The 17,552-nt window shown below is 41.4% G+C and overlaps 1 protein-coding gene and 1 long non-coding RNA gene across 6 annotated transcripts in view; one reads left to right on the top strand and one right to left on the bottom strand.

The window, feature by feature from the left end:
* The window catches only part of LOC140204155 (serine/threonine-protein phosphatase 2A 56 kDa regulatory subunit gamma isoform), a 152,033-nt gene that overhangs the window by 10,062 nt on the left and 124,419 nt on the right, over positions 1 to 17,552 (bottom strand). For all 4 annotated transcript variants that reach the window (XM_072270587.1, XM_072270596.1, XM_072270604.1 and 1 more), the window contains one exon: positions 8,459 to 8,575. In XM_072270587.1, the coding sequence (XP_072126688.1) occupies positions 8,459 to 8,575 (117 nt within the window). The remainder of the gene's footprint in view (positions 1 to 8,458; positions 8,576 to 17,552) is intronic.
* LOC140204171 (uncharacterized) overlaps positions 1 to 17,552 on the top strand; it is a 53,066-nt gene that overhangs the window by 26,853 nt on the left and 8,661 nt on the right. The window contains exons 2-4 of one of the 2 annotated variants that reach the window (XR_011887544.1): positions 10,128 to 10,253; positions 14,165 to 14,285; positions 15,373 to 16,455. This is a non-coding gene — a long non-coding RNA (uncharacterized lncRNA). Of the gene's footprint in view, positions 1 to 10,127; positions 10,254 to 14,164; positions 14,286 to 15,372; positions 16,456 to 17,552 lie in introns of those variants that run through there. The other variant, XR_011887545.1, reaches the window with a different exon arrangement.

Here is a 17,552-nt window from a genome sequence, read left to right as displayed (position 1 = left end):
ATACCAACCTATCCACACACCAACAATTGCCCTGATCTTCACCTCCCCCAATCTCCACCTTTCACCAACTCCCCAGTCATGAACTCACCTTCACTACTGAGCAGGTGAGAAGGGCTCTAGGGAAAGTCAGACACGGCAAAGCATTGGGACCAGATGATGTGAACCCCAAAGTCCTGAAGGAACGTGCTGAGCAGCTGTGTGGATTTCTCCAGCACATCTTCAGTCAGAATCTCAGCCCGGAAAGGGTCCTAACTGTGTGGAAAACACTTTTCTCAAGTACCCAAAAAGGGCCGACCGGAAGTCTTAAATGACTGCCATCCAGTGACCCTGACCTCAGCACATCATTAAAACCCCAGAGAGGCTGGTCCCGGCTCATTTCCGAGCCCTGGTCTGATCAGCCCTCGGCCCCCCTGCAGTTTGCCTGCCAGGAGGAGCACATTGGAGTTGATGATGCTGTCATCGACTTGCTGAACAGAGCCTTTGGATGAGTAGGGCAGCACTGAGAGGATCATGTTTTCTGAATTTTCTAGTTCCTTCAATATCATACAGCCCTCATTGCTGGGGGGGGGGGGGGAAGCTCTGTTCAATGCAAGCTGACACTTCCATTGTATCATGGATAACATGGACTACGTGACTGGCAGACCAGTTTGTGCAGCTTCAGAGCTGTGAGTCAGACATCGCTACAAGCAGCAACAGGGGCCCCACACGGGGCTGTATTGGCTCCCTTCCTGTTTACCCTGTATACCTTGGACTTTAGATACAACACTAAATCATGTCATCTGCAGAAATTCTCTGATGACTCAGCAGTAGTTGGGTGTATAAAGGGAGGATGGGAGGGAGGATGGGAGGGAGGATGGGAGGGAGGATGGGAGGGAGGATGGGAGGGAGGATGGGAGGGAGGATGGGAGGGAGGATGGGAGGGAGGATGGGAGGGAGGATGGGAGGGAGGATGGGAGGGAGGATGGGAGGGAGGATGGGAGGGAGGATGGGAGGGAGGATGGGAGGGAGGATGGGAGGGAGGATGGGAGGGAGGATGGGAGGGAGGATGGGAGGGAGGATGAAAGGGAGGATGAAAGGGAGGATGGGAGGATGAAAGGGAGGATGGGAGGATGAAAGGGAGGATGGGAGGATGGATGGGAGGATGGGAGGATGGGAGGATGGATGGGAGGATGGGAGGATGGGAGGATGGATGGGAGGATGGGAGGATGGATGGGAGGATGGGAGGATGGATGGGAGGATGGGAGGATGGATGGGAGGATGGGAGGATGAAAGGGAGGATGGGAGGATGAAAGGGAGGATGGGAGGATGAAAGGGAGGATGGGAGGATGAAAGGGAGGATGGGAGGATGAAAGGGAGGATGGGAGGATGAAAGGGAGGATGGGAGGATGAAAGGGAGGATGGGAGGATGAAAGGGAGGATGGGAGGATGAAAGGGAGGATGGGAGGATGAAAGGGAGGATGGGAGGATGAAAGGGAGGATGGGAGGATGAAAGGGAGGATGGGAGGATGAAAGGGAGGATGGGAGGATGAAAGGGAGGATGGGAGGATGAAAGGGAGGATGGGAGGATGAAAGGGAGGATGGGAGGATGAAAGGGAGGATGAGAGGATGAAAGGGAGGATGAGAGGATGAAAGGGAGGATGAGAGGATGAAAGGGAGGATGAGAGGATGAAAGGGAGGGCTTTCTCAAATGGTGCAAGCTGTGGTAGAAAAAAGGACCCTCTGAAAAATCCTGGCAATTCTGGACAATGTTTCTCACCCCCTGCATGCCACCTTAGCTGAAAAAAAGGGGGACTAACATCCCTACGGGAAGGTTTGCTAGTGCTGCTCTGGGGGGTTTAAACTAGATTTGCAGGGGGAGGGGAACCAGAGTGTTAGAGCAGATAGTGAAGTGGAGGAGGATAAAGATCATGCGAGAACTGCAAGTATAGTGCGTGGAGTAAAGCCATTTCTAATATATAAAGAGGCTTTGAGGAAAGAGAAGCAGAATAAAGGGTGTAAAGGTAGTAAGGTAGAAGGGCTAAAGTGCGTGTACTTCAATGCAAGAAGCATCAGGGACAAAGGTGATGAACTGACAGCTTGGATACATACATGGAATTATGATGTAGTGGCCATTACAGAGACTTGGCTGGCAGCAGGGCAGCAATGGATTCTCAATATTCCCGAATTTCACTGCTTTAAAAGGGATAGAGAGGTGGGGGGGGGGGGGAAGAGGGGAGGAGGGGTGGCATTACTGGTCAGGGATACTATTACAGTTACAGAAAGGGTGGGTAATGTAGCAGGATCCTCTTTTGAGTCAGTATGGGTAGAAGTCAGGAACAGGAAGAGAGGGGAACGTTGACTCAGACCATGAGAGGCCTGCGTTGGGCATTTTCATGCCTTACAAGGCGCAGACTGGAAGGCACAGGTAGGGAGCAGTTACTCTATTGGGGGTATTCTATAGGCCCCCTGGTAGCAGCAGAGATACTGAAGAGCAGATTGGGAAGCAGATTTTGGAAAGGTGCAAAAATAACAGGGTTGTTATCATGGGTGACTTTAACTTCTCTAATATTGATTGGCACCTGATTAGTTCCAATGGTTTAGATGAAGCAGAGTTTAAGTGTGTCCAGGATGGATTCTTGTCCCAGTATGTTGACAGGCCGACTAGGGGGAATGCCATACTATATCTAGTATTAAGTAATGAACTGGGTCAGGTCACAGATCTCTCAGTGGGTGAACATGTGGGGGACAGTGACCACCGCTCCCTGGCCTTTAACATTATCATGGAACAGGATAGAATCAGAGAGGACAGGAAAATTTTTAATTGGGGAAGGGCAAATTATGAGTCTACAGGTGTCCCCCGCTTTCCGAATGTTCTCTTTACATTTTGCTTTTACGAAAAAAGACGCTCGCTTTAAACTTGTGTTTATCCTGAGAAAGACTACCATGGCCATGAAGCCTTGCGCGGGCAGGTGTGAATGCGTGTACGTGTGCATGTGTGAGGTGCATGTATGTGCGAATGCGTGACATGCACATGCGTGTACGTGCCAGTTTTATTTGACAAATTGATTTTGGCTCAAACTTCCTGATTTTGTTAAGTGAAACTACACTGTACATACATTATTTCTACTTCATATATATAGGGTGTGTATTTATCATATCATTCCTGCTTTTACTATATGTTAATGTTATTTTAGGTTTTATGTGCTATTTGGTATGATTTGGTAGGTTATTTTTTGGGTCTGGGAAGCCTCAAAAAATTTTCCCATATAAATTAATGGTAACTGCTTCTTTGCTTTACGCCATTTCAGCTTACGCACGGTTTCATAGGAACGCTGCACATTCAGATAGCGGGAGAAACCTGTATAAGGCTAGAACTTGCGGGTGTGAATTGGGATGATGTTTTTGCAGGGAAATGTACTATGGACATGTGGTCGATGTTTAGGGATCTCTTGCAGGACGTTAGGGATAAATTTGTCTTGGTGAGGAAGATAAAGAATGGTAAGGTGAAGGAACCATGGGTGACAAGTGAGGTGGAGAATCTAGTCAGGTGGAAGGCAGCAGCATACATGAAGTTTAGGAAGCAAGGATCAGATGGGTCTATTGAGGAATATAGGGTAGCAAGAAAGGAGCTTAAGAAGGGGCTGAGGAGAGCAAGAAGGGAGCACGAGTAGGCCTTGGCAAATAGGGTAAAGGAAAACCCCAAGGCATTCTTCAATTATGTGAAGAACAAAAGGATGACAGGAGTGAAGATACGGCCGATTAGGGATAAAGGTGGGAAGATGTGCCCGGACGCTGTGGAAGTGAGCAAGGTCCTCAATGAATACTTCCCTTCAGTATTCACCAATAAGAGGGAACTTGATGATGGTAAGGACAATATGAGTGAGGTTGATGTTCTGGAGCATGTTGATATCAAGGGACAGGAGGTGTTGGAGTTATTAAAATACATTAGGATCGATAAGTCCCCGGGGCCTGACAGAATATTCCCCAGGCTGCTCCACGAGGCGAAGGAAGAGATCGCTGAGCCTCTGGCTAGGATCTTTATGTCCTCGTCGTCCATAGGAATGGTACCCGAGGATTGGAGGGAGGCGAATGCTGTCCTCTTGTTCAAAAAAGGTAGTAGGGATAATCCAGGTAATTATAGAACAGTGAGCCTTACATCTGTGGTGGGAAAGCTGCTGGAAAAGATTCTTAGAGATAGGATCTATGGGCATTTAGAGAATCATGGTTTGATCAGGGACAAACAACAGGAATTCTGCAGATGCTGGAAATTCAAGCAACACACCCCAAGGTTGCTGGTGAACGCAGCAGGCCAGGCAGCATCTTTAGGAAGAGGTACAGTCGACGTTTCAGGCCGAGACCCTTCGTCAGGACTAACTGAAGAAGAGCTAGTAAGAGATTTGAAAGTGGGAGGGGGAGGGGGAGATCCAAAATGATAGGAGAAGACAGGAGGGGGAGGGATGGAGCCAAGAGCTGGACAGGTGATTGGCAAAGGGGATATGAGAGGATCATGGGACAGGAGGTCCGGGGAGAAAGACAAAGGCGGGGGGGAACCCAGAGGATGGGCAAAGGGTATAGTCAGAGGGACAGAGGGAGAAAAAGGAGAGTGAGAGAAAGAATGTGTGTATAAAAATAAATAACGGATGGGGTACGAGGGGGAGGTGGGGCATTATCAGAAGCTAGAGAAGTCAATATTCATGCCATCAGGTTGGAGGCTACCCAGACAGAATATAAGGTGGTGTTCCTCCAACCTGAGGGACAGTCAGCATGGCTTTGTGAAGGGTAGATCATGTCTAACAAGCCTGATAGAGTTCTTTGAGGTGGTGACCAGGCATATAGATGAGGGTAGTGCAGTGTATGTGATCTACATGGATTTTAGTAAGGCTTTTGACAAGGTTCCACATGGTAGGCTTATTCAGAAAGTCAGAAGGCATGGGATCCAGGGAAGTTTGACCAGGTGGATTCAGAATTGGCTTGCCTGCAGAAGGCAGAGGGTGGTGGTGGAGGGACTACATTCAGATTGGAGGGTTGTGACTAGTGCTGTCCCACAAGGACTGGTTCTGGGACCTCTACTTTTCGTGATTTTTATTAATGACCTGGATGTGAGGGTAGAAGGGTGGGTTGGCAAGTTTGCAAACGACACAAAGGTTGGTGGTGTTGTAGATAGTGTAGAGGATTGTCAAAGATTGCAGAGAGACATTGATAGGATGCAGAAGTGGGCTGAGAAGTGGCATCTATGGAGTTCAAATCGGAGAAGTGTGAGGTGGTACACTTTGGAAGGACAAACTCCAAGGCAGAGTACAAAGTAAATGGCAGGATACTTGGTAGTGTGGAGGAGCAGAGGGATCTGGGGGTACATGTCCACAGATCCCTGAAAGTTGTCTCACAGGTAGATAGGGTAGTTAAGAAAGCTTATGGAGTGTTAGCTTTCTTTTTAAATCTTTTTATTAATTTTCAAAATTATAAACTCAATAACAAAGTTGGTACAAAGAGATTGGAATAATCTTAATCAGCATATACAAAATGGATTTTAAGTAACATAGGTATGAAAGACTTCCAAACTTGAAATTAGTTTGGAAGTCATTTGGAAATTAGTTTGGATGAAATTAGTCATTTTAAAAAAAATATATAAACAAAAAAAACCCCCAAAAGAGGGAAAAAACCCAAAAAAAAAGAAAACAGGGCTAGACCAATATCTTGTATCAGACACATTCAGTGATGTCGTTAACTCCGCTCCTCTAATCATGTAATTTAAGTTTAAAAAAAGATTCAGAAAGGTCAGATTACAACATATGAAAATGTTGCATATAAGGTTTCCGAGTTTCTTCAAATTTAACCGAAGGGTCAAAAATATCACTTCTAATTTTTTCAAAGTTTAAACTTAATACAGTTTGAGAAAACCATTGGAATGTAGTTGGAGGATTGATTTCCTTCCAGTTCAACAAAATAGATCTTCTCCCCATTAAAGTAACAAGTGCTATCATCCGACAGGCTGAAGAAGACAAAGACCTATGTTCTACCATTGGCAATCCAAAAATTGCCGTAACAGGATGGGGTGAGTGTTATCTTTCGTAAGTCGAGGGATAGAGTTTAAGCATCGCAGGGTAATGATGCAGCTCTATAAAACTCTGGTTAGGCCACACTTGGAGTACTGTGTCCAGTTCTGGTCGCCTCACTATAGGAAGGATGTGGAAGCATTGGAAAGGGTACAGAGGAGATTTACCAGGATGCTGCCTGGTTTAGAGAGTATGCATTATGATCAGAGATTAAGAGAGCTAGGGCTTTACTCTCTGGAGAGGAGACATAATAGAGGTATACAAGATATTATGAGAAATAGACAGAGTGGACAGTCAGTGCCTCTTCCCCAGGGCACCAATGCTCAATACAAGAGGGCATGGCTTTAAGGTAAGGGGTGGGAAGTTCAAGGGGGATATTAGAGGAAGGTTTTTTTACTCAGAGAGTGGTTGGTGCGTGGACTGCACTGCCTCAGTCAGTGGTGGAGGCAGATACACTAGTGAAATTTAAGAGACCACTAGACAGGTATATGGAGGAATTTAAGGTGGGGGGTTATATGGGAGGCAGGGTTTAAGGGTCCGCGTAACATTGTCGGCCTAAGGCCCTGTACTGTGTTGTACTGTTCTATGTTCTATTTTCAGTAATAGACTAAGACAACTGTGTTGCTTAGAAGAATGCCAATGAGGTCATTGTTACTCTTGGCCATTAGGTTCTATCATGGGTCAATCTATAGCTGGGGAAGTGATCTTGTAACCTTTGACTTGTAAATCTTGTACATATTTTTATTCTTTTCTTACTTTTCTTCTAATATTTGTATATCTGTGCACTTGTAATGCTACTGTGACACTGTAATTTCCTTTGAGATCAATAAAATATCTATCTAGAGAATCAGCCATTCTAGATTAGGTATTGTACAATGAACTGGAATTGATTAGAGAACTTAAGATAAAAGGACCCTTGGGGGTAAGTGATCATAGTAAGATTTCACACTGAATTTTGATAAGGAGAAGCTAAAGTCAGATGTATCAGCATTACAGTGGAGTAAAAGCAATTACAGAGGCATAACAGAGAAGTTGGCCAGAAATGATTGGAAAAGAAAAGTGGCAGAAATGTTGGCAGAGCAGCAATGGCTGGAATTTCTGGAAGAAATTTGGAAGGCAAAAAATAAAGCAGTAGCTGATTGGCAGGAGGCAAAGAGTGGAATTAAAGGGAGCTTTTTCTGGTTGGCTGCCGGTGATTAGTGGTGTTTCACAGGGGGTCTGTGCTGGGGCTGATTCTTTTTACACTATAGGTCAATGATTTGGATGACGAAATTAATGGCTTTGTTGTAAAGTTTACAGAATGAATTAAGATAGGTGAAGGAGCAGGTAGTTTTGAGGAAGTAGGGAGGCTACAGGAGGACTCAGACAAGTTAGGAGAATGGGTAAACAAATGGCAGATGGAATACAGTGTTGGGAAGTGTATGGTCATGTACTTTGTTAGAAGAAATAAAGGGTTGATTATTTTCTAAATGGAGAAAAATACAAAAAAAACTGGGAGGCAAGGGGAGTTCTTGTGCTGGATTCCCTAAGGGTTAATTTGCAGGTTGAGTCTGTGGTGAGGAAGTCAAATGCGATGTTAGCATTCATTTCAAGAGGACTAGAACATAAAAGAAAGAATGTAATGTTGAGACTTTATAAGGCACTGGTGAGGCTTCACTTGGAGCATTTAGAGCAGGTTTGGGCCCCTTATCTTAGAAAGGATGTGCTGACACCGGACAGGATTCAAAGGAGGTTCACGAAAATGATTCCAGGATTAAGTATCTTATCATATGAAGAACATTTAATGGCTCTGGACCTGTATTTACTGGAACTCAGAAGAATGAGAGGTGACCTCATTGAAACCTATGGAATGACGAAAGGCCTTAATAGAATGGATGTGGAGAGGATGCTTCCTGTGGTGGGAGCACCTAAGAACAGAGGACACAGCCTCAGAATAGAGTGGCATCCTTTTTAGAATACAGATGAGGAGGTATTTCTTTAGCCACTGAGTGGTGAATTTGTGGAACTGTTTGCCACAGGTAGTAGTGGAGGCCAAGCCTTTATGTATATTTATGACAGAGGTTGATAAGATTCTTGATTGGTTAGAGCATGAAGGGATATGGGCAGTGGTCAATGATTGGGGCTGAGAGGAAAATTGGATCAGCCATGATGTATGTATTGGCAGAGCAGGATTGATGGCCCAAATGGCCTAGTTCTGCTCTTCTATTTTATGGTCTTTATTATAAAGAAACCAAGCTCCATTTACACTGGCAAAGCACTAAGAAATTACTAAACAAAATACCACATAATTAAAAAGCACAAGAAATTAAATTTATTAGTAACACCAATGACGAAATCATATGCACCAAACTGCTTTGACAAAAAGAATAATCTACCACATTTTGCGGAGTACGCAATTTGTATAACTAACATTGGCTATTTTATACCTGTGTTGCTTGATCTTCTACTGCCTTTCGGATCATATGGATATCTTCTATCAAAGGACCATCTGTTTCCATTGCAATTGGATTATTCACTCCACTAGGATCGAGTAAAAGCTGATACTGCAAGATAAGATTTAAGCTTCACTTGCATACAAGTTCAAGTTTTACTTAAATAATACATGTAAAAAACAAGATAGCTCTATAAGTTAATACAAGCATCCATTACTAGCATCTAAAAGTTTGTGAGGGAATGGAATACAAGTTTTGGGAGGGCAATAAGAAAGGTAAACAAAAACAAAAATTACACTCGGGCCTTTTGGATTGACTCAAGAACAAGACTGAACTGAATAAAACCGTCTGAAAACTTAGAATGGCCAATTTCTGCCACTGCAGAAGAGGGGCAATTTGTCAATATTTCCACTTTCAAACTATATCTGCCATATCTTAATTTGTACATGTGGTTGCATGGCAAGGATAAGACCAAGCTCAGATGTGATGACCAATGTCAAAAAATTCATCCATATTCTTATCTGAATAATGATATTTGGACTAGAGATATTTCATTGAAGTTAACTCCAAGTAAGAAGCCAATATATTGATAGGAGAGCTACTTAAACACAAGAAGTGGAGCGAGGGGTGAATTAAATGAGATTTGGATGCAATGCAAATTACCTGCACTTGGCCCACCCAACCCCACTCCCCCAAGAGTCTATGAATCACAGCATCTAAACTCTAAATTGGTAAAATTATTCAGGACTGTGCTGAAGTCTGAGATGCATGTAAAGAAAATTCTGTAAAGTGAAGGTGCTTTCAAAAATAATGAAATTAAATGTTTCTAAATATCAAAAGAAATTACTATAGAGTAGTAAACAATAAAAAAAACAAAACTTGGCGTGACCACTCTTTGCTTTTAAAACTGTATCAATTCTTTTATGTACATTGTTGTGCAGTTTTAAAAGAACTGATAGCTGTGACACTCATCCATGGTAGTTTGTTCCAAGTATCTTGGAGAACTTGCCACAGTTCTTCTGTAGATTTCTGCTTTCTCAGTTGCTTCTGTTTCTCCAAGTAATCCCAGACAGCCTTGATGATGTTGAGATCAGGACTCTGTGGAGACCATACCATCTGTTGCAGAACTCCTTGTTCCTTTTTTCGCTGAAGATAGTTCTTTATGACCTTGGCCATGTGTTTGGGGTCATGGTCCTGCTGCTGAATGAAGTTAGGACTAATCAGATGCCTCCCTGATGGATGAGAAGCTGCTTGTACTTTTCAGCATTGAGGATTCCATTTAATTCTAACTTGATCACCATTTCCATTTGTAGAAATGCAGCCCCAAACCTGCAGGGAACCTCCATTGTGCTTCACTGTTGGCTGTAGACACTCATCCCTGTAGCACTTGCTGCCATTGTTCAGGTCACTAGCCCTTGAGTTTCTGTGCCTAGGTGAGTCTCTTAGCTTTATTTCCACTTTAGAGGAACTCTTCTATGAAGACCACTTGTGACAAGACTTCACCGGTCTGTAGAGGGATGTACTTGAATTCCAGTGGTTTTCGTGAGTTCAGAGCCAACAGCAGGGCTGGACTTCTTCCGATTAAGAAGGGATGTCAGTGTGATATATCTCTAGTCAACTGCACTCAGTTTCTGAGGATAACTACTTTGTTTCTGGTCCCCAGCCTTGCCAGTTTCTTTGTGCCTCTTCAGAAGAACTTGGACAGCATATCTTGAAACTCCTAAACATTCGAAAGTCTGCAGATGCTGGAATTCCAAAGCACCACATACAAAATGCCGGAGGGACTCAGGTATGGTAGCAACTATGGAAATTAATAAACAGTCAATGTTTCAGGTCAAAACCCTTCTTCAGGACTCCTATCTGCCGTGAAATATCTGCTTGGGAGAGACCTTGCCAATGCAGGATGACTACCGTGTGTCTTGTTGCCATGTTCACTCTTGCCATAGCTTGAGAATTGATGATTAGAAGGTTAACCTGTCACACCCTCACCTTTTAGCTTGGTTGTACTTCACCCAGTTTGATTCCTCCCACACTTTTTTATGTTTCGGTTAATCAATTCAGTTCATTCAACATACTGAACAATCATGAACGTTCATGATCATTAGCACACTGTTTGTTATCTTTGTTTAAACATGCATTGGACTTCAATACCTACAGGTGGTCTATTATTTCACATGTTAGTTTCTTTAGTGAAATACAAAACATTCCATGTAGCATTTAATTTTTTAGAAAACAAATGTTTAGAAATCTAAAATTTGCTCTTTACTACTGACACACTAACGTAGAAGACAAAAGATAAACATCTAAAACAAAATTAAAGTAAAAAAAAGTGTGCTTAAGATTTATGTACAGGTCTGCACAGCCAGGAAAAAATAACTCAAAATAATGAAGCAAAAAATGCACTTATTTATTGACAATGACCAAAAGTTGATGCAGAAGTTCATCAAAAATAATTCCAAGTTTGATGTTAATATATAGTTGCCCAGAGTAGAGGAAGAATATTCCTTTCAGAGTACCAACCACAATCTTCTATGGTAATTCTACCAATGCTGGTCAGCCTGAAAAAGCATGATTTAGGTGACAAAGCAAGCTCTGCTAAATGACACCTCTTACGTAACTAGAACACTCAATGGGCTCAATTCCAATTTTAGAGTAAAATGATTAGATTTACATAAAAGGGCATTACATTTTGAAGCAGATTTTCCTTTATTATTTTCATTTGAATTTTACATCTGACTTTCATGTATCATTGGGCAATATAAGCTGTAATCATTAAAAACTTCCATTGCTCAACTTCTGTATCCCTACTAAATTAATGATTCCTAAAAGAAAAAAATTGGAGTACCAAAAATTAGAGATTAAAAAGTGGAAATTAAATTTACTAGGCCTCTAGATGCTATGCAACAAACAGTTAATTGGAGCAAGCGTACATGGAAAGAAGAGCAGAGATATGGGAGCATCTGAGCTGTTGGGGATGTGCAACAAGGTTTTGCTGATTATAAACCAAAATGTTGCACTTCTTAAATTAATTCAGAGCAAACAGAGTTACATAGTACAGAACAAGGCCCTTTGGCATAACTCATCCATGCTGATCAAGGTGCCTAACAGAGCAAATCCCTTTTGTCTGCAATTGGCCTATAAACCTCTAAATTCCAGTCACTGAAAACCTATTTACATGTTTCCTATTATATAAACCAGTCTTCATGCACAGCAGTGGATCTGAGTTACATTTACCTAGCAGGTATTGCAAACTATGTGCCTGATCCCTGAATTGAGTCCAAGGTCTTAATGAGGTAATCTAGTCAGAAAGATAAAATTAATCTAAATGACATACTCACACAGTATGTTGGCTATCTTACCTATGAGACTATTTCAGAATGGTTAGTAACCATAGATGGAGGGACACAGATTAGTAACTTAGTAAGTGCTATATTATCCAATTTCACTCAGAATGTGGAAGTAGCACTAAATATTGTGACCTGACATATTGTGGATTTCCAAAAATCAATTTGACATTCCAATCTGAACACCAATGAATATCCTTCAGAAAACGCATTTGTCAGATTTGAGAACAATTGCCAGTTATGCCCAGTCAAATAGCATACTCAAGTCAATCCTTTTGAGTACGCATGTCCCTGAAAAAGTCATATGACAACATAAGTAATCAAAACAAGGCAAGTGTAGAAATTTGATTTGGGTGAGGAATTGCACCTGATAAATGGATAGTAAGAAATGCAAAGTGGAAGACTCAATAATTGGTGTACTGGTTGTGCTCCCGTCTTGGTAAAATCAACTTTCCCAATTCATTTGAATTTATTTTTATTTGGAAATACAGTGCGGAACAGACCCTTCCGCACTACGCAGCAACCTACCTATTTAACACTAGCCTAATCACAGGGCAATTTACAATGACCAATTAATCTATTAATTGTTAATTGTGGGAAGAAACTGAAGTACCCATAGGAAATCCATGCGGTTCACAGGGAGAACGTATAAACTCCTTTCAGGTGATGCTGGAATTAATTAAACATACTCCGAAATGCCCCGAGCTGTAATAGCATGCTTATCATAGCCATAAGTCCTCATATTTAGGTAGAAGTTTGTTTTATATACTATTTGTACATGTTTAAACTTAGCAGTTGGATTCTCTTTGACAAACTATTAGATGAAGTGACAATAAGAGTTCCTTTAAAATATATTGTGCTGAGATTTACTCAAAAGTACACCAGTTCAGTGGTGTACTTTGGAGTAATTTTGAATTCATCGAGGTAATAAAATTTAATTGATATGATAGGCTCTGTTGCTGGTCTGAATATTCCAAGTAGATATACCATAGATAAGGAGCAGTGGAAAAGGATCCAGCTTTTATTCTAGTCTAAATATGAGCAGAAAAATTCTAATGCATTTAGTTTTCCTCCTTTCACACTGGTCCAGAATTTTCACAAATCATGGGGATGTTAGTACCATTAGTAAAATCAAAACAAACAGCGAACTCCATCAGTCATTCATTTAGTGCAGAAATATGGAAGCTCCTTCAGAAATTGCACTCTGTCAATATTGAATTGAAAAACATGGAACTATGATCTAACCATACTTGCACAATGGATACACCTAAACTATTTTAAAAATAAAGTTTAGAGATACAGCACGGTAACAAGCTCCTCTGGACCAATGAACCGTGCTGCCCATTATACCCACGTGACCAATCCACTAAACAATACATCTTATGAACGTGGGAGGAAATTGGAGCACCCAGAGAAAGTCCGGTCAGTCACAGTGAGAACGTAGAAATTCCTTACAGACTGCACTGGAATTGAACCAGTGTCACTGGCACTGTATGAGCATTACGGCAACTGCTATGTTACTGTGCCACCTGAGAATATTATGTCTGGTCTATTCTAGTGTAAGTACAAGTTTTAATTACTGCCATAAGGCTCTGACAATAAAAACTTTCTGCAAGCATGAAACCACATTCACTCCTTTATAGAACATAAAGCACAGGAAAGAGCCCTTTGCCGACTACAACGCCAATATAACTAATCCCACTGGCCTGCTTGTGGTCCGTATCTTTCTGTTCCCCACCTGTTCGTGTATGCGTCCATAGTACAATTTTAGCAGTTCTCTAATTCCTTGGCACTACCATTAGCAAGGGATTATTGAAAAATTAAGGTCAGAGCCTTTACATTTCCCACGTTGCTTTCTCTTATAGTGAGAGATACATGTCATTTTAGTCTGGTGACTTATCAGCATTCAAATATGTCAAACCTCTTAACATTTTCCTCTTGATATGTTAATTCCACTCAAAATTTCACACACACCCTCCCTGACTTCATATTTAGCAGTGTTCATTAAAGCTTTACCCAGAGCCTCTGCTTCTACAGCAGCTTACTTGTCTGGTCCTTCACACATTCCTTAGCCATTCCCTTGTTCTGAATGTGCTTCCAAAACATACTTTGATTTTCTTTGGCAATATATTTTCACATACTGTTTGCTTAATTTTCCTTTTGACCTTCCACATATGACCTCTGTAAAGCCATTTCATATGCAATTCATGACTAAATTTGAATCACAGAAGGATGCTCAACAACTGTGGCAGGGCTTGAATGCCATCACCTCTTATAAAGAAAAACCAAGCAATGTAAGTGACAACAAGGTTTCCCAGACAAGCTCAATGCCTTTTATATTTGCTTTGACTGACAGAACATGGAGGCATCTTCATGAACCCACACAGCCCGACGATCCTGTGATATCAGTCTCTGGGGCTGATGTGAAAGCATCCTCAAGAAAGAGCAATCCATAGAAAGCACCAAGACCAGAATGAGTGAGTACCTGGCCAAATATCTGTGCTAATCAACTGGCTGAGAACTTACAAACATCTTCAACCTCTCACTTAGGCAGTGCAAGGTACCCACTAGCTTCAAGCAGGTAGCAATCATACCAGTGCCCAAGAAGAGTGTGGTAACCTGCCTCAATGACTATCACCCAATAGTACTTACATCGAATGTGATGAAGTGTTTTGAGAGGCTGGTTACAAAGCTCATCAATTCCTGCATAAGGAGTGACCTGGATTCACTCCAATTTGCCTACCATCACAACAGGTCAAAAGTAGATACTATTTAATTGGTCCTTCCCTCATCTGTGTACAAATGGGCAATGAAGCTGCATATGTCAGAATGTTCTTCATTGATTACAGTTCTGCTCAGTGTTAACACTGTCATCCCTTGAAACTCCAAGACTGGGGCCATGATACCTCAGTGCGCAACTCGATTTCCTCACTTGCAGACCACAGTCAGTTCGGAATGGCAACAACATCCCCTCCTTAGCCCCCTGCTCTACTCACTTCATACCTATTTACTGTGTGGCTAAATACAGCTCCAATGTCATAATTAAGTTTGATGATGACTCCACTGTTGTTCATCAGTTAAAGGCAGTGACAAATATGCACATAGGATGGAGATTGAGAATCTGGTTCACAAACATGAGAAAATCTACAAATCAACACACAAAATGCAGAAGGAGTTCAGTAGGGCAGGTAGTATCTATGGAAGAAAGTAAACAATCAATGTTTCGGGCCAAGGCCCCTCATCAGGACTAGGAAAAAAAGATGAGAGGTCAGAGTAAGAAGGTGATGGTGGGGGTGGAGAGAGTAGTACAAGGTGGTAGGTGACAGATTAAACCGCAAGAGAGGGAGGGGTGCTGGGAAGTTGACTGATGAAAGAGATAAAGGGCTGGAGAAGGGGGAATCTGATAAGAGGACAGAACGCCATGGAAGAAGAAGAAGGGGAAAGGACAACAGAGGGAAGTGATGGGCAGGTAAAGAGATAAGGTAAAAGAGGGAGAACCAGGAATGGGGAATGGTGAGGGGGGCAATTACTGGAAGTTTGAGAAATTGACTTTTATGCCATCAGGTTGGAGGCTACCTAGATGGAATACAAGCTGCTGCTCCGACATGTTGGAATGGGAACGGGAAGTAGAATTGAAATGAGAGGCCACTGGGAAATCCTTTTTTTTCTTTAAAGCAAACGGAGTGCAGGTGTTTCAGGAAGCGATCTCCCAATCTAGTTGTATGGTGGCACAACCACCTCTCACTCAACAAAGCCAGAAGAGCTAATTATCAACTACAGGAGGAAGAAACCAGAGGTCCATGAACAATGGATAGGGTCAGTAATCACGTTCTTTGGCTTTATCATATCAGACTGTCCTGGGACCAGCATGCAAGTACCACCATAAAGAAGGCATGACATCGCCTCTACTTTCCGAGAAGGTTGCGTAGATTCGGCATGTCACTTAAAAATGAAAAAACTGCATATTCAAGAGCATTCTAACTGGTTACATCAGCCTGATCGGGACACCAATGCCCAGGAACAGAAAAGTCTACCAAGAGTGGTGGATGCAGCCCAGGTCCATCACTGGTAAAGCCCTTACCACCATTGAGCACGTTTACTTGAGCGCTGCCACAAGGAAGCAACATCCATCATCAATGACCTCCACCACGAGTCCATAATCTCTCTCTCTTCAATACTACCAATGGGTAGGAGGAGCTTTATTTAGATCTTGCACTACCAGGTGAAGGAACAGTTATCACCCTACAACCATCAAGTTCCTGAACTGGACTGAATAACTTCACTCACAACGTTGAATTGATTTTACAACCTGACTCAAGGACTCTACAACTCACATTCTCTGTATTTTTTTTAAATTTCCACTTGTTTTCTTTTGCATATTGGTTGCTTGTCAGTCTGTATATGTATAGCTTTTCATAAATTCTATTATATTAATTTATTTTCTTGTAAATGCCAACAAGAAAATGAATCTCAAGGTAGTACATGGTGACATCTACTGTATATACTTTAGATAATAAATCACTTTTGACTTTTAGGTTCACTTCTCTGCCCCTAAAATCTTCTAGGATTCCTTCATTATCAATGTGGCAAAGTTGAAGGAAACAATGCAAATCTTTCCTTTATTTCTTTTTGCTTCCTATACATGCTTTGGTGTTAAATAAATTTGTCAACAAATTTTCACCTGATTGACCATGGAAATTCATGTGCCTGGTTAATATCAAAAATCCATATTCCTTGTTGAGGATACTGTACTAAAATGACTACCTAAGCAAACACATTTCTTGTGCAAAATGTCAATTCTGTAGAACAGTATAAGTGTAATGATTGCAAGATGCAAATCCAACTCCCTTGCCAGAAATTGAGTAGTTAGTTTCTGCACATGCACTAGGAACACACCTTAGTTTAATTTGACAATCTATGGCAATAAATATCCAAAGCAATGCATTAATTTCCAATTGGTAATGATTGAAATACTTAAAAGCAAATATAAACAAATTTTTAGTGTGCACTAATGATCATCTATGAAAATTGCTTTCTAACAATTATGGAATAAAGTCTATAAAATTAATTTAAAAAGATAACCATTTTTGCTAGAATCAACATTTACCTTTTACTCCTACTTGAAACAAAATATTTCTGGAGGATGGCACATTAGGTCAAAGGTAATTGAGTAATTATATACAGCCAACAAGATGCATGATAAAGCATTCTAATCTGGATTGATAATTGTTGTCAAGTTGACAAGTTTAGCTCTGGTCAGTACTTCAAAACTTTAAATTTCCAATTGGATTAGCCTATGAAAGTACCACAATAATCTCAAAGCACAGAAATTATAGATATTAGAAGATTAAAGAGTACATTACAATAGCCAATGCACCTCAAAAAGTCTTTCATCAATTGAGAGACATTTTAGGATGTCTCAATGCCGCTGTAGGTACAAAATCATGAAAATTCCTTTGTGTTTCAATATTCAATAAATATGGTAACTTATTACAAAATATCCCTCCAATTAGGACTGGGACTATGAGATCAAAATGTAATTTACCTTATCAGATTAACTGCTACTTGGCAGTTAAAGATGACAAGATGGTCAGGAACATTATTCCCATTGATAAGGAATACACCCTATTCCTATTGTTTGAAATAATAATAGCGCTAAAAATAGTAGTTTTAAATTATAATGTGATTTTGAATGAACAGATGCAAATACACAAAGTACAAATTTATTAAGTGGAAATCTGAAA

This window comes from Mobula birostris, chromosome 1 (genome assembly GCF_030028105.1).
Source record: "Mobula birostris isolate sMobBir1 chromosome 1, sMobBir1.hap1, whole genome shotgun sequence".
NCBI lineage: Eukaryota > Metazoa > Chordata > Chondrichthyes > Myliobatiformes > Myliobatidae > Mobula > Mobula birostris.
Note: the sequence above shows the minus strand (reverse complement) of the source record. Positions and strands in the feature narration are given on the sequence as shown.